Source organism: Nelusetta ayraudi, unplaced genomic scaffold (genome assembly GCF_046127955.1).
Source record: "Nelusetta ayraudi isolate G7.1 ecotype Tasmania unplaced genomic scaffold, CSIRO-AGI_Nayr_v1 ptg000151l, whole genome shotgun sequence".
In the NCBI taxonomy this organism is placed as follows: domain Eukaryota; kingdom Metazoa; phylum Chordata; class Actinopteri; order Tetraodontiformes; family Monacanthidae; genus Nelusetta; species Nelusetta ayraudi.
Window position 1 is genome coordinate 1,062,859 of NW_027466201.1, and position 21,132 is coordinate 1,083,990.

At 45.0% G+C, this 21,132-nt stretch overlaps 1 protein-coding gene across 1 annotated transcript in view; it reads right to left on the bottom strand.

The window, feature by feature from the left end:
- otofa (otoferlin a) overlaps window positions 1–21,132 on the bottom strand; it is a 65,318-nt gene that overhangs the window by 14,500 nt on the left and 29,686 nt on the right. Inside the window, exons 6-29 of the mRNA XM_076013500.1 lie at window positions 13,035–13,108; window positions 12,649–12,775; window positions 12,442–12,496; window positions 11,522–11,653; window positions 10,313–10,375; window positions 10,129–10,213; window positions 9,892–10,051; window positions 9,495–9,681; window positions 9,149–9,335; window positions 8,698–8,921; window positions 7,363–7,471; window positions 7,105–7,291; window positions 6,883–7,003; window positions 6,407–6,507; window positions 6,110–6,200; window positions 4,825–4,941; window positions 4,587–4,739; window positions 4,225–4,417; window positions 2,944–3,068; window positions 2,727–2,861; window positions 1,746–1,907; window positions 1,058–1,177; window positions 793–954; window positions 534–696 (exon numbers count right to left, since the gene is read on the bottom strand). Coding sequence (XP_075869615.1) covers window positions 534–696; window positions 793–954; window positions 1,058–1,177; window positions 1,746–1,907; window positions 2,727–2,861; window positions 2,944–3,068; window positions 4,225–4,417; window positions 4,587–4,739; window positions 4,825–4,941; window positions 6,110–6,200; window positions 6,407–6,507; window positions 6,883–7,003; window positions 7,105–7,291; window positions 7,363–7,471; window positions 8,698–8,921; window positions 9,149–9,335; window positions 9,495–9,681; window positions 9,892–10,051; window positions 10,129–10,213; window positions 10,313–10,375; window positions 11,522–11,653; window positions 12,442–12,496; window positions 12,649–12,775; window positions 13,035–13,108 — 3,233 coding nt within the window. The remainder of the gene's footprint in view (window positions 1–533; window positions 697–792; window positions 955–1,057; window positions 1,178–1,745; window positions 1,908–2,726; window positions 2,862–2,943; window positions 3,069–4,224; window positions 4,418–4,586; window positions 4,740–4,824; window positions 4,942–6,109; window positions 6,201–6,406; window positions 6,508–6,882; window positions 7,004–7,104; window positions 7,292–7,362; window positions 7,472–8,697; window positions 8,922–9,148; window positions 9,336–9,494; window positions 9,682–9,891; window positions 10,052–10,128; window positions 10,214–10,312; window positions 10,376–11,521; window positions 11,654–12,441; window positions 12,497–12,648; window positions 12,776–13,034; window positions 13,109–21,132) is intronic.

Consider the following 21,132-nt stretch of genomic DNA (forward strand, 5'->3'; position numbering starts at 1 on the left):
GACAATTTCTTTTTAAGTAAAATGTTTTTGAAAGTGATATTTATTCCAATAGAAAATTCACATTAGCAATATTTTCTCACAAGAATATGTGTCAACAACTTGACAATAAATAGCCTCCAGTCACTTCTAGCTGGAGGCCAAAACATGCAAATTTTGTTTGGGGGGGCTGTAAACAAGGCCAATTAATCTTGCAAGGCTACTCGGCTGGAGTCCAGGGATGAAAAGACTGATCTGAAAATTAGTGCACGTATCATCCTACCTTTGGGTTTTCCTTGTTTTGTCAGACATAGAATCAGGTCTTTTTAAATATTGCTTGTTTTCCCCAAATCAAGGTGAAAAAGGGTGAACAAAGGCATTGTGGGAAAGAGCTGGAATATCACTATCCCACGATTACTCTACTAAAGTGTACTAACCACGTCTTCAATAGACAGAACAGCCTCTGCGACAGGCTGCTGGTTCTGCTTTACTCTATGTAAAGAACAGACCACGCCACTCAATCCATCACCTTTCTAAAAACCGCCCTGCCGCCTCACCTGCCGTGGCCCAGTTGTTTGAGTTCTTGTCTGGGGTGGTGTAGATGAAGCGCCTCAGGCTGGTGACGGCGTGGGAGCCCACCAGGATGTATCGGCCGAAAGCCCGGCAATCCACCACTCGGATGTTCAGTGGCGGGTGGAGCAGCTCGTTTTCTGGAAGGTCCTTTGGGATGAAGATGTTGTCGCGTTGATCGCAAAGCAAGTCTGGGATTAAACAAGGTTTTAAAAGCCTGAGTATCCGACATCCTGCTGCACTTACCACTTCGAACCACTTGACCAGGGTGCTGAAGTTGGGGTTCTTCTTGTAGTTCTGGATGAGAACCGACTGCACGCCTTTCCCTGCGCACTCGATGTCCACACGCGGCCGATCCACTTGAGCCAGATTTATTCTTTTCAGGTCTCTTAAGCCCCAGAACAAAACCTGCGTGAAGGACGAACAAAATAAAAGCCAAGGGCAAATGGATTTCCAAATAACAAGCAAACAAAAAAACAGGGATGAGAAAAGACAGCAGATTAAATCCTACCTCAATGCGGTAGCGGCTCAGAACAGGCCGGATTCCCAGTGGCACGGGGAGAATGGGTCCATGCTCTGAGTCTGTTGGTCCCTCTAGAGGAGGAAGATCAGCCCGACCCCCCGGGCCGATCTAAACAAAAGGACAAAACCCATCAAAAACCAATCTAAAAATATTACAACGCTTCATTTTATTTCACAATCATGAAAAAGTTTAATTCTAGACTCAAATCTCCTTTATAATGCGTCCTCCATCCATCCATAAGCGCAAAGAAGAAGGAGCAAAATAGGGGCCAGAGATCTGAAAGTCATCTGGCCGAAGAGCAAAAAACCAAAGAGCAAGACAATGCGCGATGAAGAATGGAAAAAAAGAAAGGAGCACCTTAATTTGAGGAACGGCAAAGTTATGGACAGCGATCAGAGCTCGTCTGATCTCCTCTGAATTGAAAGGAATCTGTTGGCAGCAGGAGAAGGAGAAGGAAGAGACAGAGACAGAGGGAGGCAGCAGAAAAGATGGATTTACAGCATGGAAGTAGACGGGTGAGGCGGTGAGGGAGAAGTGATTGAAAAAAATCTACATTTAAAGCACCCCGGCGACTTTTTTTTTTCTTTTTCCCTGTCTGTAAAATGAGTCCGAACATCGTGTCCACCGTCAGCTGACACCTAACGTCACCTGAATGTCACACGTCCCTGGATGTTACCTGCAGCAGTTCGAAGGCGGCCAGCAGCTCCCCGGCGCTGCAGTTCCCTCTGTACACCTGGTAGTACTCCAGCTGCGGGGGGAACCTCGGCGGGCCGTAGTGCTCGTCGCACATCTTGACGGTGGGCTTGGCGAACGTCCGGCCTATGAACTCGGCCTTGCCCTGAGCGAGGCGAGGCGACGCGGCGGTGGAGGTGGACGGAACAAGGGATGGGGGAGTTAGACGCAGGTGTGGGAGGTGCAGTTTGCAAGGCGGCCACTTGATGTCAGTCTTGGTTGAGCAGGGTAGGGTTATTTGTTTAAAGGCCCAATGTGTGTAATTTAAATGTATCTATTGGCATGATTTGGGATAAAGAAAATACATAGGCATGTTTTTGGCCTCAGAAAGTCTCTATGTTTTGATTTGAGAGCCAAAAATCTCTCAATGGAATCACTAATGAAACGGATCTACTCGGGGTTTTATGATTTTATCCCTTATCCACAGCTGGTATAAGAGTAACAAGACATTATAAAACAGGAATTCATATTAACATTTAAAAGAAAAACATGCCTTTTAAGCATTAGATACTATTCAATCCTACACAATGGGCCTTTAAAATGGAAAACAACAACAAAAACAATTCTTTGCTTATAAATATATGTATCATTGAAGATTACCATGCGATTGATGAAGATGTATTTACAATTCAGACAGAACATCTTCAAAAAAAAAAAACTCTGTTTCATGGTTTACCGACCTCGATGGAAATGTTCAAATGGCACATGCAAGTTTATTCATGCAATATGAGGTTTGTGTCACTCTGTTTAGTCAGTGCAGCACGAAACGAGTATGTGAGGGACACGGTGGCAGAACACAGTGGGTACATGGACGCAAAGATGAGGAAAGAAGAAGCAAAGAAATGTATTAGCGGGGCATTTGGTACAAAGAGGCAACCAGAAATCTACTATGAACAGCTGATTCAGTCAAGGACCGAGCCCCTACCACAGTGTCCTGGTCGTAGATCTCCACCACAATGATGGGCGGGTCGTCTCTCAGCTCGCTGGCCTCCCCGAACAGCTCCACGTCGTCAAACACCAGCAGCTGGTCCCACGTGGGGCACAGCGTCTCGCTCAGGATCTGCGAACGTGCGCCTCGGTTGAGTTAACCGCCTGACTGACGCGAGTGAACGCGAGGTCAGGCAAGTAAACAGAACACCCACCTCGGTGACTTGGCTGTGCGAGGAGAAGAAGACCCGGGCGAAGGGGTCCGAAAGGCCACTGCTGTCAGCGGCGAACAGGCTGCGGGCCTGGTACATGTGCGCTCTCAGCTGGAACACCTGCTTCACTGCGGGACACACGCGATTGAAATGGCAAAAGTTGTACAGTTTGTATAAAGCCCTTGTATATTTTATTTAGCATTTAAGTATGATGGTGAAAAAATACAAAAAAATACAACAGAAGTACAGTCTTCGATACGGAACTGCATTGCTGCCACTGTAGAAAAAAAAAAACATGGCTCAGTATCACGTTTTAATGTGAAATTATGACGTTTTTACGTGATCACTTTCACTTTTTAACGTGAAACTATGATGTTATTTCGTGATAAATTTCACGTCAATAACGCCATAAAAGGGGAGTTATCGTTTTGGTTTTTGGAGTGGTGGAAGTGGGCATGGAGGTGCAAGCTCAGTATCACGTTCAACATGAAACTATCACAAAATAACGTGATGTTTCATGTTATAACGCGAAAATTCTTACAAAATAACGCGATAGTTTCACGTTATAGCGTGAAAATTATCTCGGAAAAAATGGGATAGTTTTACGTTTTTACGTGAAAATTATCACGAAATAACTGGATAGCTTTGCGTTCTAACGTGAAAATGATCACATAAAAATGGGTTCGTTGCACGTTATAATGTGATAATGAGCCCTGTTTTTTTCTAGGGTGGTAGCAATGTGCTTTCGTAGTTCAATACCCTTCGAAAGAAAGACAAAAGTAAAGGTCATTTGAGGTTCATTTCACATGGTGACCTTTGTTGGTCACCGTGTGCTCCATCTCACCTGAGGGTGAGAGGGAGCATGTTTGACGTTTTGGAGATAAAGCCAGAGAGTATGAATTATTTCATTTCATTCTGTGTGTTTCAATTTGTTAACTTATTTATGTGTGGTATATTTCTATACAAAACATATAAACTATGCGTAGACTCTGTACATTTCTATTTTTTCTTGAAGTGCTTCAGCAGAGACTCGGCTGTGCTCGCATGGGGACGATAAAGATCTTGAATCTCGAATTGAAGGAGGACAAACTGAGATGGTTTGGACGTGCACAGAGGAGAGACGGCTAACGTGTCGGCAGGAAGCCTGGGGGGAGAGCAGTGAGGAGATTTACAGATGTCGTGAAAAAGGACATGAAGTGAGTAGGTGTGAGAGAAGAAGATGCAGTGGACCCTGCAGGGAACGGACGAAAGCAAAACAATTTCCACGACACATAATAAACCTACTGTTGTAGACGAGGCTGACAGGCGGCGCCGAGTGAAGACCGGGCGCCGCCTTAGCCGCTGTGACTTCCTCGAAGCCGTTGGGGAGCCCGTTGAGGAAGTCCTTCCTTTGCTTGCTGAGGCCGAGCCACAGGTAGAGCTCCAGCTTGGCCTGGACCGTCCAGCCTGCGGGGCCGAAGCCCTTCTTCCCCGGAAGCTGGAGGAAATCGTTATAAAGATTTTTACATAACAGCAGGTACTAAGAGGCGGAATTATTATGGATCGCCTTCATTCACAGCAGGCGGTTTACTGATAATCAGCCTTTGACAGCACAAAGCCAAAGGTCTTTTAGAGCAGAGTGGAGTGGAGCGGTGGGGGAATCATACCTTGAGGAAGACAGCCTTGACTTTGCTGCAGTCTTTCCCCATTTCTTCATCCACCATGGAGTAGAGGATGTCTTTGGAGGGGATCCGGGCGTAGGCGATGCGCTTGTTATTACTCATCATCCAGATGAACACATCTGGGATGCTGTGTTGCGGCTGGAAGGAAAAGGCCCCGCGGGGGTTCATTAGAGGCGCGGTTCTCCGACATGTTTGTGAAGTACCCCGGTGCGGCACGTTCTACCTCATCGGCGAGGAAACGCAGCCTCTGCAGGAAGTTCTGCACCAGCTTGAATTTGTCCCTGACGGTGTTCTTCTTCACCTGAGTTCGGATCTGCCTGGCCTGCTGGCCCATGCTCTCCTGCAGGGAGGGAGATGTCAACCGATTGGTGATGCATGCCAACAGTGGGGGACGTGGCGTGTGCATGCATTCGCGTGCATGTATTCAGTCATACACTAAATGCACATTTCTAATATTGTTCTATTGACCTTCTCGCTGTTTGCAACAGTTTGACAGTCTTACATGCAGAAAAAAACGTTGGTCATGCAAGACAGTTTTGCAGTCTTGTTGTCAGAGTTGGTGCAGAAATGGGAATCCACAGGCCTGTTTACATGACTTCCTTAACATTTTACATGTTTGTCTGCTGGTATCACGTAAGATATCTGCTATTTCAATGTATATTGTGAAACAGTTAAATAAAGTATCTATCTATCTATCTATCTATCTATCTATCTATCTATCTACAGTGTTGGCGAGTAATCTATTACTAAGTAATCCACGGCTGTAATTGAACTACTTTTTCAGTAACGTCATGTAATGTGATTCCTGTGGCAAAACTGGTAATTATATCATTATTACTTTATCAAGTAACGATTCCATTACTTTTCTGAAATATTTTGCAAGCTAAAAATATCTTATTGTCCAAAAAATTGCTGAAATTTAGAAAAACAACCAAAGGAAAGAAACAAGACGTTCTCAACTGTTACTTTATCTTTTTTCAACTAAAGTAAGTAGTATTTAGTAATTGATTACATATGAAACAAAGTAGTTAAAGAAGTAATTAGATTACTTTTTTTTGAGTAATCAGTAATCAGTAGTTGGACTACTTTTATGGCGTAATCCCAACAACTCTGTCTATCTATCTATCTATCTATCTATCTATCTATCTATCTATCTATCTATCTATCTATCTATCTATCTTGTTTAAAAAGCTGTAATGCATCCATCACTCATCACTGTGACTGCACTGAATACAGACATCCAAGTTATCCATGGATCAGGTTATATTCTCTTTGCTCCCCTCCAGGAATCCGAGCGACGTGCAATCAAAAACAACCATGACTCGCAGGGAATATGAAAACAGACGAGGTAATGAGCTCTCGCCGACAAACGCAAAAGCGCTACAAGTGGCGGCTCGGAGGGGTTGAAGTGCTTTAAAAACCAATTTCATTTCATCAGGCGAGCGCCGCGTCGACGGCTCGCTCTCAAAAAACCCAAACCGGCTCCCGGGACAAACGCGTCCTCGTACCATCTCCCTCATGCACGACCTGAGCCGCTCTCGATCCAGCTTGGTGCGGCCCGCCTGGTTCACGTCCTTGTTGGCCAGCGTCACAAACCGGCTGGACGGAGAACAGGGGGATGAAGCAGAAACGTCAGAAAGACAGAGAGACAAAGACCGCGACACGTTGCTAATTTTTACTGCAGATGGCCATTGGATGTCCTCTGCACGCTGCAAACTTCAGCCTTGGCATCGCTGCCCGTGCACGTCTTCCTGACACCCACACACACACGATTTTGACAAATGATCATTATTTGTGCAGCTTGCCTGCAGCCGATGCTGAGCTCCTCCAGCACTCCCCTGACTCTGCGCTCTGGGAAGGCCTTCTCTGTTTTAAAGATCTCCTGCACGTCATTCAGACCCTCTTCCTGTTGGGACAAAAACACAATTTTCTTTTGAATTGCTTACTATCGCAAATAACCTGATAAAATGTCTTTGTAGGTCAGATCAGGAGCTACTTTTCGAACTGAAGAGTTGGAAACAGCTTGCGGCTTCCTTTTGGGCAACATGACGAAGGCGTCGGTAAAACACCACCTGATAAAACTGCCACTACTGCAGCATGCAAATGAATCCTTTTTTTTTAACAGCAACTCAGCAGTTAGTCACTTTAAAAAAAAATCCATCACTCCCGACTTTTCAGGGGCAGCTGGCAAAGTTTTTCTTCTTTTTTTAATCACATCTTAAAGGAAGTCGACTGGTAGTGGAGGACTTTGACAGGATGCCTGAGAGAGTGTTTGACTGACCAGCTTGTCAGCGATCTTGTCCATCATGTTGGAGTTGTAGAGCCGCCTCCTCTGGTCCTGCCACCAGCTCTTGATGTACACACATGGTTTCTTTTCAAAGTAGGGCAGGTGAAAATAATTCCTGTGCAGAAAAAACACAAAATTCTGTGTTTGTGTAGAAAAAGACTTTTCTGGGACTCTTTTGTATTTGACACCGTCTGGGTGAGTGTGTGCACCCTCGACCTGTCGGTGATGACGGGCTTCATCAGAGGGGTGCAGGAGACAGACGCCAGCTCGGCGTCCTCGTCCGCCTCCTCGTCGCTGGAGTTCTGGATGAGCTCGCTCTCCTCTTCCTCGTTGTCCCCGTCCTTCTTCTTCCTCTTGGACGACGAAGGCCTGCTCACGCCGTCTATCTGGTTGCCATAGTTACCTGTCGGCGGACACGTCGCGATATTGATTTTCCGTTTTTCCTCGCGGTACAGCGGCGAGAGAGTCGCGCACCTATTGTGATCTCGAAACTTATCGTCTTGTCGCCGATCTTCCTGTCAATCATGGTGGCCTCCAGGAAGGAACCAAAGAGGAAGAACTCTTCCATTTTCCCCGTGGCGCTCTGTCGGGGATGAAGAGGAGAGAGAGGGAGGAGCGGATAAACAAAACCGTGTTGTGTTCTCGGGCTGGGGGGGGATTCATTTTTATTAGGGAGTCCCTGGTGGAATAACATTGCATCACACTTCCCTCCCCTGGGTTAATGAGTCAGATGTTTCGCTCCATATTTCATTTGCGAGACAATTTCGCCGCATTTGCTGCTCCGCTGCACCGACACACAACGGCGGGGTTTGTTTTAGCGCAAATGCATAAGCAAATCCTTCGCGTCTTTTCTTTGGGGATAGGTGGAGGGCGTGTTTACCGGCAGCAGAAAAACTCAATGCCTTCCCTTTGGAGGCTTAAAAACCAGAGCTAATGGCTGCCACACTTGAGCATGTCTTGTCATGGATGCTTGACCGTGGCTGCCGTTAATGGAATAATCTATATGACGAGCACCAGTCTGGCCGGCCTCACCGCGGGTGTGGGCTGAAAGGTCCTGACCCCCGTTATGGGCAGTAAAACAAAAAATAAAAGAAAATACATTCTTTTTTCTTTTATTTTTTTTATAAAAAAAAAATAAATTAAAAATTAAAAATTAAATACAATTTTAAAAAAATTAAAAAGAAAAAAGAAAAAAAATGCATTCTGTCTGTCAACATAAATCTAAAATCAGTAAAAAAAAAAAAAAACTCTTTGCAAAATAGTTTTTTTTAATAGATTTAGTCATTACTAGTTATCTATTTATAAGCCTGATAGAAACCGTTGCAAACGATTGGGATTTTAAAATGCTCATATTGAGCTCAGTGCTTTTATTATTATTATCAAGGCTTTTAATATTATTTTACCTGTAAACAATTATTCCTTTATAAATATTTCCCCACTCGATTAACAATTTAAAAGAGCTTCATCATTCGGGAAACAATGGCGAATTTAGCTTCTTCTCCTCGGCACTCTGACAGCTGGCACGGAGCACAGCTGGCAGCCGCGGAGCTTCCCACGGGGGTCGTTTCTCCGCAGCCGCCAGGAGGCTCAATAGCTGATGGGAATACTGTGAGGGCTGTGATATCTCTAATTTCCCTGATGAGCAGTTGACTACACATGTTGCCGATACAACACCGAAATGTTGCCTCCCGCTATTTATGGAAAGGCCAGGAGGTTCACGAGCGCCCGGCAGTGCTGTCACAACGCGCCGACCTTCCACACCTCCGCGTTAGCGGCTCCGTATGATGCTGCTCGGCTACCGGATCCCACCTCTGAGATGTTGGAGACGGGCTCCAGCTGCACGTCGGTGGAGCTGATGATCTCTGGCGAGGTGGTGTCCAGGATCTCCACGGCCACGGAGAGCAGGAGGCGGGCTCTGAAGGACACGCCCTCCCCCAGCCCGTCGTTCAGGTCCTGGTGCTCGTCCATCAGAGTGTAATGGCGGGTGGAGCCGTACATGTTGACCCAGGCCGGGCCCAGAGTGGGGAGAAAGCCTGGAGGAGGTCATTTCAAGAGAGGGTTCGGTAAAAGTCTGAGATGGGCTTCTTCCACAAGGTTTTTATTTTTGGGAATCAAAGCACAAATCGTCCTTGTATCTGTGTAAATGAGCCAATCAGGGTCGTAAGATTGTTTTACTGTCAAAGATTAGTAAAGTCAAGGTGATCAGTGGAGCTCACAGCTTCCCATTCACCAGTGCTCCCACCGTTGTCTTTCAACCAACCTTTGTCGCCATCGTTCGATATTTTGCGCAGGTCAATGAAGTGGGTTCCGATGGCCACGTCGTTGACTTTGTCCGAGTCTCGGATCTGGACCTTGATGCGCTTGCAGAGCGGCGGGAAGAGCTCCGTGAAGATGACCTGCTCGTTCCAAATGGGTTCGTAGCTGCTCTTCTGGACCGTCGTCTTCCCCTGAAGACACACGATGCATTTTACCCGATAAACAATCCAAATCAGATCAAAACGCTGGAGATCAGAGTTCTTCTTTTTTTGTTTCCTGTAGAGAAGTTGGTTATTAATGCTCTATAACATGGCCAGGAGAGACAGATTGTGACATGTGAAGGGGCTTACCTTCTGGCCAGAAAAGTGCACTTGGACATAGGGGTCCACCAGGTCTCTGTTCTCCCCAATGAAGGCCTTCTTCACGTTCGCCATGATGCTGGTGTTCATCTTCGGGAGGCCCTCGGCGCGGTGGATCTTCACATAGAACTTGGCCCACTGCCGCTCTGCCGGGATGCCCTCCGGCAGCAGAAGGTTCCTACATCAACACGATAGAAGGTTGACGTACGTTGACGCTCTCCTCTAGCCGCGACTTTTCAGTACTTGTTCGTAGGTGTTCTCACAGGTTGCATTGGAAAAAGTACTCAATAATTAATCAATCAATTAGTCAATCAATGAGTTAATGTAGGTCACATGGGTGGAAAATATACATTTAAAGTCTAGATATAAAAAAAAAACAGGTTATCACCCCTCTATGTCGTCCTCATCGGTCTCGTTGGCCTTGTGAGGGGTCTTGATGTTGTCGCCCTTACCCACCACGGCGATGTCGCACTTCACGTAACCTTTGCATCCCGCTGTTATGTCAGCAGGATCAGACAACATGGCCCACTTGTGGTAGAACTGATGCTCTGGAAGGCATAAAAAATCATCTTAGTGAATCAGGACTCGTGTGTATTTCAGTTGTGGCATTTGCTCTACAGCTCACCTGGTTGGGAGTAAACGGTTCCAACGTCCATCTTGAAAGTTCCCACCAAGGTCCCGCTCCGAAGGAGGTTTTTCGAGTGGATAACCTACAAAAAAAATGATGGTGTAAAATCCTATTTCAGCAGAACACAAGGAGAACTTGTAGCTTTAATGCTACTGGGGCGGAAGCTCTGGGCTGCACTCACTGAAATCTTGATGATCTTGTCAAACATGACATCTGGAGGGACGTGGAAGTCAAAGACGAAATACTGCGGAGGGGAGGGGAAAACATTATGCAGCAGTCTTTTTTGATCTTTTTTCTATCTACCTCAGAGGTAGAGAGAAAATATTGCGGCAAATATTGCAGCCACGGTTCAACGTGACCCGCCACAGCCGACGGGCAAATTGTACGCAACGTGGAAGGAAGTTAAAAAAAAAAAACACAAGAAAATCGACAAGGATGCCGGGCCTTGGCTGTGGCGATGACACGGATGATGATTGTCAATGGCTGTTAAGCCTCGTGTAACACAGAGAGTCTGATCAAGGCGGAGGGTCGCGGCAGGAGGAGAGGAAGCTTGGAGGGCTGTTATCGTCACTCCGCGCTACTCCACAGAGGCCCCTGAGACAAAAGCGGACGGATCGATAGTAGACAAACTGCCGCTCCGGCTCCCAACAGGACACATTTCAGCCGCCGAGCTTTGAGCGACGCTCTAACCACCACTTCCTCCTGCTGCGGGTGCACGAGAATCGCTGGGATCTCTGTGGTGAATGCTGGCCGGTAAAGTCAATATCTCTTGACCTCAATGAACCGAAAGTACAGCAGCGGATTCAACATCTCGGGTTCTCTCTGATGCCCTTTAGGTTGCAGGAGTGCAGATGGAACACAACAGACTTGTATTGAAACGGTAGCAGAAGGAATGAGCCCTTTATTTGTCCCATGAACCCTAAATACACGCAAAATTGTACAATCCCCGTCCAAACATATATGACACAAATACAATACAACATGGAAGACAGGACTGCAGGATTGGGGCAGAAAGGCAAATGTTTGCTGTACAGGGAGTGTGAGCGTCAATAAAATACCTGTTTCTAATTTTCTGTCAACCCAAAAAAAAACATTGCAGGTTTCATTGGTTTCACTGGCGTTCAATTTGGTTGCAAGACTTCCAGATTTAATCTCATGAAACCATATCAAATTCTAAAAACAATCTAGACTTAAAGTTGGAATCAAGATTTATTTAAATTCAAATTTAAATTATGACTAATTTAAAGGCGTAATACAGACAATTAGGTGTGAACAACATATGAGGAACAAAACAAAGAAAGCTATCCTGATTTCCTTTAACAAATTGTTATAGATTTTACATTAAAACATCAACTTTCAGGACGACTTTACAACGTTTCGGAAGTCTCACCTCATTAAAGTACGGACAGTTGGTCGACTCTTTCATGGACGTGTACTTCTTCTCATCCCCGATCTCCACACACACCACTGGGTCCATGTTGAGGCCAATCAGTTGTCGGGCCTCGATCACGGTTATGCTTATCTGAGGGGAGATGTTTGTCCTTCAGAGATGAAAGGCTGTCGGGGTCTTTCACCAGAAATGAAAGAGTTCCGAAACCTCAAAAACAATGCTGTAATTACCCGCGCGACTCACTTAAAAATGCAAAACCAAAACTTTAAATAACGAAATGCCGGATATTTTCGGTGTGGGATCGCGCTTGAAAAAAAGTTCCCCCGGCTAAAATAAAGCTGCATTTGATCGATAAACTAGAAGCGAGCCACAGGTTTCAACAGTCCCTGGAAGTCCCTCTGGTTTAATTAGCTGCTGCATAATGAAGGGAGAGGAGAAATAAAAAGAAGAAGGAAAAAAAAGTTCCCGGCCTTTTCATTAGCCAGAGATTGGAGTTGTGTAAATTCATGATTTCAAATGAAATAGGTCATGGAAACAGGCCGTGGGCTCGGATCATTCTGGAGGTGGTTACAGTGGGGGAGCTGCAGGATTTCAAAGACAACTGAGATGTGTAACTATGGATATACACACGATTTAAGCTGTCAATTTGGTATTTTGGAGGCAATTTGGAGGGAGTCTGTCTGCTCTGTTTGAGTATTCTCCCACTCAAGAACATTTGTTAGGTCAGTAAAACCCAATTATCTCATAGTTTTGAATTGCTGCCAAGTACTTTTTGTTTGTTTAAAACAAGGATATTCTTGCTTGTTGAAAATGAGCTCAATCTATCTGAGCAAATGATTATTCATCACACAGTCTTCAAGGTAAATGGAGACAAGTGTGCACACACACACACACACACACACACACACACACACACACACCTGATAATCCACCGGTCTTCCAGAGCTTGGCTCCATCTTTATATCCGGCTTTGACCTAGAAAATATGAACCAGACCAGTGTTTATCCTGCATCACACACAATATATTCCCAGACTGGTTCATGTTAGGCCTGATCTGCATGGCCTTGTCTTTCTTTCCTTTTGTTTTTTTCAGATGCTCGCATATCTGTGGCATCAAAATATTGCACCTTTTGTTGGAGACGTTGGTGGTGACGGCCGTGACGGAGGCCAGAGAGATGGTGTCGGGTTCCAGGGACCCGGCCAGGCGCATGGCCCTCCTGTCCAGGTCCTCCATGTCCAGGATGGCTGGCTCATCTGGAGCAGTAACATCAAGTAAACCTACAATTACAGACTGTTTCTGGACTTAGTCCAAAGGCGATTGTCTTGCATTTTAAGTTTCCATATTGTGACTCAAGTCCAGTGGAGCACAACCACATTAATGATGTTAAAACAAAAAACCTCCAGAGGACAAGATATTTAGTCCAGAATGCTCCTTGGTGACATCACAAAGGGCTGATTTTGAGAAGCATAAGTGGCAAAACAACCTTTTTGGGGCATTTTTTTGGGGCTTTACCTCTATTCTTGTGATCATCTTTGGACATTTTGATCTTGCCGAGCTTCATGGCTGAGAAAACTCCTTTTCCTGCTCTGGAGAAGGACAGAAGAAGACACAGGCAGAAGGTGACAGGAGGGTGATTATGCTATAATATGACTGTGAACTTCACTTTGTGTCCACGTGCATGTTCAGTATTTGCATGCCCTTCTCTTCAGGGCTCCTGTGCGGCCAATGCCGAGCCAGCTTGTGCAACCTTAACCCATGCAGGGCAATCCTGGTGATCATCTTCATCATTGGAAGCCGATGAGACATTTAACTCCACTGGAATCACCCACCATATCAACACCCCACCCACACACACTATCACCGCCATTGCCATCCACTGTCTGGACCCTCAATCACAAAGCAGAGAGTATCCAGTGTCCCGACATTGGCATTGACTGGATCACATATCAGCGCAATAACAAGGAACCCGCGATGTCGTCAGCGGCCGGACAAATAAGGGGGCTTAATAATTAAAAATGAGTGTGACCGGCCAATTTGTGCTGCGGATATGGATACTCGCCAGGGAGATAATGAACGGGGCCGTTCAGATGGAGTTCGGAGTCCAGCGGTGTCAAAGAAGCGACCATTAATCTCATCCAAGTATGTAGAACGCCTCAACCAACCAAGCCAATCAAAGGATTTTAAAGTAAAAGCGCAGAGCCAAATGAAGTATAGGGACTGCTTAAGTTAGGAATTTAAAAAGACAGTTCCCTCATCAGTGCACAGTAATAGAAGTTCTATCAGTCAAATCAGTTCTCATACGTATTCTAATGCGTATTCTGAAGGGCATGCTTCCAGTCTCAGAAAGGCTTTTAGTGCATTTTTAGCTGGCAGGACACAGTGAGTACAGTCAGTGCATGTCTCTTTCAGGAAATGAAAGTAGACTCCTCAAAACATTTAGGAAATGACACAGTTGGTAAATCATCATGACACCAGCAATAAATCAAATGACGCAATCCACAGTCTGGTGTATTTAGCAAAAGAAACCAAACCACCAAACCAAAACAACAACAGTGTTTTCCATACGTACCACATGAAAGACCTCTGATCCTACTCAACTTCACAAAGGCATCCGCATATAACGCAATTTTTCCCCCTTTGATTTTCTCAAGCTTCTGCTAATTTCAAACTATATTGCCAAATTCTTTGCCCGTCCGGTGCAGGTGGATGAAAGTTGGACACAAGAGTGGATGTTCCAGCAGCAGGGAAGAAAGGAGGAGGTGGGAGGTGCACAGGTGAAGACTGAGCGAGGGGAGGACAGAAGACAGAGGAAGAGGGGTGGGGACTCTGTCCACAACCAGACATACAGGATGGTGGTGGAGTTAGGACAGCGCCCCCAACTGTTCATGACTGTCTCGTCGTATTGTTCTGAGAGAAAGTAGGCGATGGAATTAGTAAACTCAGAAAAAATTATGATGCAAATGTGGTCTTGCCTCTTGAATAACTATCCAGAGGTTATTCAAGAGAATTTCAATTCTCAACAAATTTCAAATTTGAACTTTAAAAAAAACCAAACTGAACCTTAAAAACAATGTTGACTGCAAATGTTGTGCCCTCTGTGGAAAGAAAAGAGGAAGAAAAAAAAAAAGGATTTTCTTTGCAGACATTTGTCCAGAAGTAGTGAAACTGCCACCGCAGTGACAACAGTGACATCATTGGTGTTCACATCACATCTGCAAAACAAAGTAGAACAAAAAGGAAATATATATGTATATATATATATATATATATATATATATATATATATATATATATATGTACATATATATAAATACATATATATATATATATATATGAAAATACTTTATTTTTATTTTTTATTTTTTGTATTTCAAACTGCACATTAAACAATTTCCTCAGAGTCATTAATTCATACTTAACGTGCATGCAAAGTGGGAGAGACAATGAGCTGCGTATGAGTGTGTAGATCTGGCTTTGACTATCCTGTCGATGGCCGAACGCGGCTGAAAGAAACCAGAACGGAGGTAAAAGTCTCTTTTCCCAATAAAGACAAATTGCCAGTGGAAGGCTCCATTTAGAAAAGTGCAGAAATTGGATTCCCTGCCACTGGCACGCTATTTAAATGTGCTGTTGCACATTTAAATGTTCCATATGGCCGCGTATTACTCTCTTGCCATTCTTAGATGTACTGTATCGACTGTTCCTCCTGTGAACTATTGTAACATATTCAACCACGCTATTGATAAAAAATAAATGAATAAAAGAAGGTTAAAGAAATAACATGGCAGCGATTAATTATTTATTGACATATACGATACGTTCTGCTCCAGGGAACCTGCAGAATGGATTCTGATTGGATGCGCGTGCTGGGTGTTTTTTTTTGTTTTTTTTAACTCCAGGATCACTTCGACTGTACAGTGAGACAGGAGCCTCCTCGTTCATGTGACGTCTCCTCACGCGGGCCTCCGGTGAGCTGCCTCGTCAAACAGGGTTGAGGCTGCGCGCGGCGCCGCCTCATAACTTTAGCCTCATTAGCATCGGAGAAAAAAAGACGGGACTCATGCAAGTTTAATGCACTTACACCTAAAAATAAAAGTGCGCTTTGAGCTTCCCTGACCTACATAGGGCTGACAAAACATTCAGATCATCTTTGGGGAATTTCGTTGTGTTTATTTGCGTGTGCGTGTGTGTGTCTGCATGTACGCTATTTTAAAATAAATCTGCACTGCAGGATGTGACTGGTGCACTCCCTCCCAAAGACAGACTGACTGAAAGGAGAAAAACATGCCTTTTCTCCCCAAAATATCCATCCCTCTTACATCTTTTATAGCGTCACAAAAAGCACTCTTGCATTTTTAACACCGACACTTTTTAAATACTGACTTCAGCTGGTTCAGAACATACTTTTAAAACATGGTTTTTAAAAGGATTCAAGAGACTTTCCCTCAGCAACTAAACCTATTGGATTTCAATTTCCTCCAATTCGTAAAAGCGAGCTGTATATAACCTGTGCTATAAACGAAGCCTCGTCTGCTGTAAACACATTCTCGGGTCATAATTCGCTACGACTGAACTACGTGATGCCACTCTCAGTACCACTTCATTGCCAACGTTCCCCCGCTCCATTTACCAGTTTGATCCAAAAAGCGCACGGTGCTAATAATACCACGCCCGTCTAGTTTAGGCGATGTGAGCAATTTGCACCGTTGTTGCATCAGATTGCAATTGTCCTGGCTAAATATAGCCACAAACGGAGCAGACGCAGAAATGGTGATGGGAAAGAAAAAAGCTCCTCAAAGCTTCAACGTGTCACTATGTCAGACAGTAGTCGCTTCTCGGATGCCACGTCCCTGTCGGTCTGTGCTGTGGGGCTGCGTTCAGACTGCAGGCGAATCTGATTCAAATCAGATTCCTTCTCAAATCCGACTCAAATGATTGTCCACACTGTTTGTTTTTTTTAGCAAGTGTCCAACTGGGATCTGGCTCTGTTCAGACAGGGCCACATTATTGACCCGTCTGACAGGTTGCTGTAGCAACGACGTTTATTGGTGTCGAGGTTTCAATCTGGATGGGCTAAAAATCTGATTTTGGCTGGCAGTCTGAACGCGGCTTCGGTGTTTGTGTGAAGAGGAAGCAACAATTTATTCTTATTGTCATCATTATAAACAGAAATTATGTGGCCAGGTCATTTAATCGTGCGCTGAACTGGTTTATTATTGTGATGCTATTTTTGAAAATATGTTATGACTGCTGCCATGAGCACCAATTATCCACCAGTCTGTCCGTGGAGACACTGAATATCCCACTCAAACCTGGAGACACGGACTCTTACGCTGCATCAGTAATTTTTACTATGTGTTGTATTGAAGTCACATTGTGTGAATTTGCAGACGCGCAATCTCTGGCTTCTTGCCATTTACTGGCCACAAAAGCCACACATTCCATTAGTGGATCCGGTGCACATAAAATTCCCAGAAGGTTCTCTCTCGCTTTCTTTTTTTTTTGTCATGTCTCCTGCTACAGTGGCTAAAAAACATCAAAATAGCAGAGCGAAGTGCAAAGCCTCCTGGGCAAAGCGTCGAAACATCGCGCATGCTGAAAATGAAAAAAAAATAAATAATAAATACCAGCACGAAACCAAAGCAAAGCACAACAGCAAGGAGTACAGACAGAGCCGGGGCACCTTGAGAGAATGCAGCTGCGCGAGAACTAGGATTGTCAAAAAATAATGACAGTAAAATTCGGCAGCTTCAATCGGGCGTCTGTGTTGCCAGGGGAAGCAACATGGAGCGAGAGAGAGAGAAAGAGCAGAGACAGAACAAAAACAAACACTTCAAAAAAAGACAAGCATCAGAGCAAAACTGAAAGATTAATTGCTAAACTTTGATTGTGGCTGTTTTGTAACTCATCTCCAACACTTGAATCTCAAATGTCTGGAGTCTTATCTGTAATTGCACCGTCAGCAGCGCCTTAACTGGCCGATCTGAGAGGCTGATTATGCGCTGACTTCAGCGTTTTTTTCCCCTCTCCCATAATCCCTTGCAGGGGGGGTACATCAGCAGTGGATTTCAGTGTAAACTTTCTCACTGCCTGCAGAAACTCCATCAAACTAAGCCATCCATCAACGTTAAGCGACGCTTTCACAGCCGAGGAGGCGAAACGCTTTGGTTGGGCCGCGTTTAAAGAACGGAGTTGAGGGTGTTTCGTTTCGTTGTCGCACGGCGGGAAAGTGTTGCGAGGTGAGCGAGGCCCTTTCCTTTCACTGCCGAGCGCCGCTCAGGAAGATGCGTCTCCTCCACGGGCGCCCGTTTGATGTTATGCAAATGAATCATGCATATTTTACCGCCTTGAATAAACACGGCGTCCGCTCAGAGCCCCCCGTGCTTCGCCGGGGCTGCGCCAATTCATTTAGAAGGAGTTTTTGCAACAAGAAAAAGAGTAAAAAAAAAAAAAAGAAAATAAATCCCGCAGCACCACGTTCCCAATATCAGACGCCTGCAGATCGAATATAACAAGTTTGGGCCTTACATCCGTCCCAGCAGATCTGCTTCACTGGCAGGGGGTGCTCACAAAGGTGAGCTATTTATAAAGTGATGACATAAAAACCCCCGCAAAAAATGCACGGCGGGCCCCGCCATGAATCATCTTGTGCAGGCCCAGAGACGACGACAACAACAACACAAAACAGGGCTTCGCAGTGAAGACGGTCAGCTTCAGGTGCAACTTTATCCTGTTGAACAGACAAGGAGAAACCCACACACGTTTCCAAGTCATGTGCAATCCATCACGGAATGTTGTGTGGCAGTTCGGTGGACTTTTGAGAGCAAGCGTAACTTCTTTCTAAAGGAGGATAACTGACAGCAGGATGTGATACGAGAGCATGTAGATACTTTTTTTTTTTTAAAAATCATTCCATTCTTCTTCCTTGCAACCCTGACTCAACCGAGATCAGTCTTTGACCTTCGGAGGTGTTGCGCAAATTCTTCTGTGCCCCCTGAAATGGTTGCATCAGGTGCACGGAAATTCTAAAAAGAACAAAAGATCATTAGGTGACTCTTGGAAGCTGAAATCGGGTCAGAAAAGACGACAACTTCCTCGCCTCGAAACACCAATATTGAAATGTAAACAGGACAGGTTTATTCAGCACCTGCGAGGAGTGAGATTAAAGGTGGATTTGCCAGCGAGCAATGCAGTTTATTTGAATGTTCGCCTCCACCTTTCTTTTCTTTCTTCTTTCTGTTCAAAACAAAAGCCCCGCGGCAGCCTTGATGGAGTCGGACTGAAACCTCCTGGCAACCGGCGCAACCAGAATGCAGCTCTCTCTCCTTGAGCTGACAAAAGGAGAGGAAGTGAAGAGGAATGTGTGGCGCCTATAGAAATATTGAACAAAGTGTCTGCTGATTGGAAGTTTTTGGCGTCAGAACTTTGCAGACTATTTGCAGCCGAGTTATTGACTGTTTTTTTTTTTTTTGCAGGATTTCCACGCGCTGGGCTTCTCTTACCCAGCCGCTTGCGTGCGCTGTGTGGGTTACATAACGCCCCTGGGATGCCCTTAAACTTAGATAAGTTGCCCTTTTTTTTGAATAATAAATAGATTTTCTCTTCCATCATCACAATGCAGTAGCAGACTGCAAGCTGTTTTACTCTTTCAATTGTCTGCAAAAAAAAAACAAAAAAAAACATGGACTGAACACGGGGGCGTGCAGACCCACACATGCACCTTTTTTTTCATTCTCTTATTCCGCGGCCGGTATGACGGCGGCTTTAGGAATGTGGCAGTGCTACTGTACTATTCCACATGACTAGCAGTACACAGAGAATGAGAACAAGCAAGAAAGGCTGCAGACAAGCAGTCTGGTGACACATTTTTAAGCGTATAAAAAAAAAAAAACGCCAGAAAGAAAACTTTCTGCAGCCTTCATGAATAGAATCACAATGTTGCTGCACTGCTTTGTCTCCTTTACATGCCGACACCATTGGCCACACCACTAAGGAATTCCCCACAGCAACCACTTTTTTGTCAACCAATACAATCCACTGAATATGCACAGCCCAGTTCTTTTTTTTTTCTCCGCTGTCCCCCCGCCGGCCCTGCGCTGATTTCACAGTGAGCCGTCACTTCTCCCGTGAGATTTGATGCCTGTCGGTGAAAGATACAGAGCAGCAGCGGAGGAGGCGAGAGTTAGAAAAAAAGTACCCCATACCCTCACACAATGTATTTCATTATTCTGCGGCCGTTACATCGCAGAAGCAATCAAAGCAAAACAAACAGTTATCTCGCAGACACAACGGGGAATCTCTGCCGTAGTTCCAACACTGTGGAGTTAGCAAGTTCTGCCCGCGCATGAGCGAAACGCAACGCCATTTAATGCAATCTGGTGTTAAGACGGTCTAGCGTGTACGAAAGCGGATTAGGGCCATAAGAAGAGAAAGAAATATAATATAAGGAGATTTTTCTTTGAATGAGTTTTCGTTTTGAGTTTTAAGTTGAAATTTCAACGTAAAAAAGACCCGATTTCGAGAAAAACGGCTGTGTTTCCATCCCTTTAATCAAGCGGCTGCTGGAAAAAGCTGACTTCAGCACGCTTACTGAAGGAACTGGATCAGAGAAGAGTTTGATTCGTTGCTACGATGTAAATATTAGTTTGCCAGATTCAACCTCTTCACCTCTGCCTTCTCACAAGGATGGTTGATGATGGACGTCCGCAGCCAAGACTCGGCGGGGAGGCGGCGGCGGCCTCTCTCGAAATTTCCAACCTCCAGTGGAGACATAACTTTTGCATGCTGCATCAATCTTTCAGTGAAGCGTGTGGGCTGGAGCCTCCTCGCCCGTTCACCGCATTGTTGGCGTTGCACTTGGTCTGTAGCGAACCTTGCGGCAGCACGCATGCCGTACTGGCCTCTCTCCAATCAATTCAACATTTACTGAAGCGCGACAAAAAAAGGGTTGATATCCACATGGTTTGTGAGCCAATTAAAGGTCTGATCCAGATGGCAAATAAAGACAAAGCATCTGTAATCAGCAGGAGACATGAGGCAATTCAGCAACAGCGAGGACAAACTATAAATTGCAATTTTTGTCTAATGAAATTAGTCTGTTTTTTGTTTTTTTTTTACATTAATAATCTTAAATATTCCGCTATCAGGTCGCTTGTCAAATGCAAAAGCGATTGGTGTGTTTGGAGCCGTTCACACTGAAGACGCAATCTGTCCAAATGCCATTTGAAACTACATACCTCCCAAAGGTGGTTTCAATCCGCTGTAGCTGTCCAGACTACAAAAGAGCCGTCCGGTTTCAAGCTGGATGGGCTAAAAAACGGATTTTGGGCTGGCAGTCTGAACGTGCCCACAGATATTGACTCACATCATATCTTAAAGTTTAACAGCATGGGTATTTCCCAGCTCCACCCACAGCTGCGCCTGCATTGTTGACACGGGATCCCTGAGCAAGGCGGCACCTCCACCGACAGATGTTCCATCAGCTGGAGCTTTTAAAGCCTCATTAAAAGTGGGAATTCCAAATTCCCCCAACCTGTCATGATGCTGCCTAAGCAGTCTGTGCTCAGTCAGCGGTCTCTCAAAACCTTTTTGACAAGGTTAGAGCAGAACA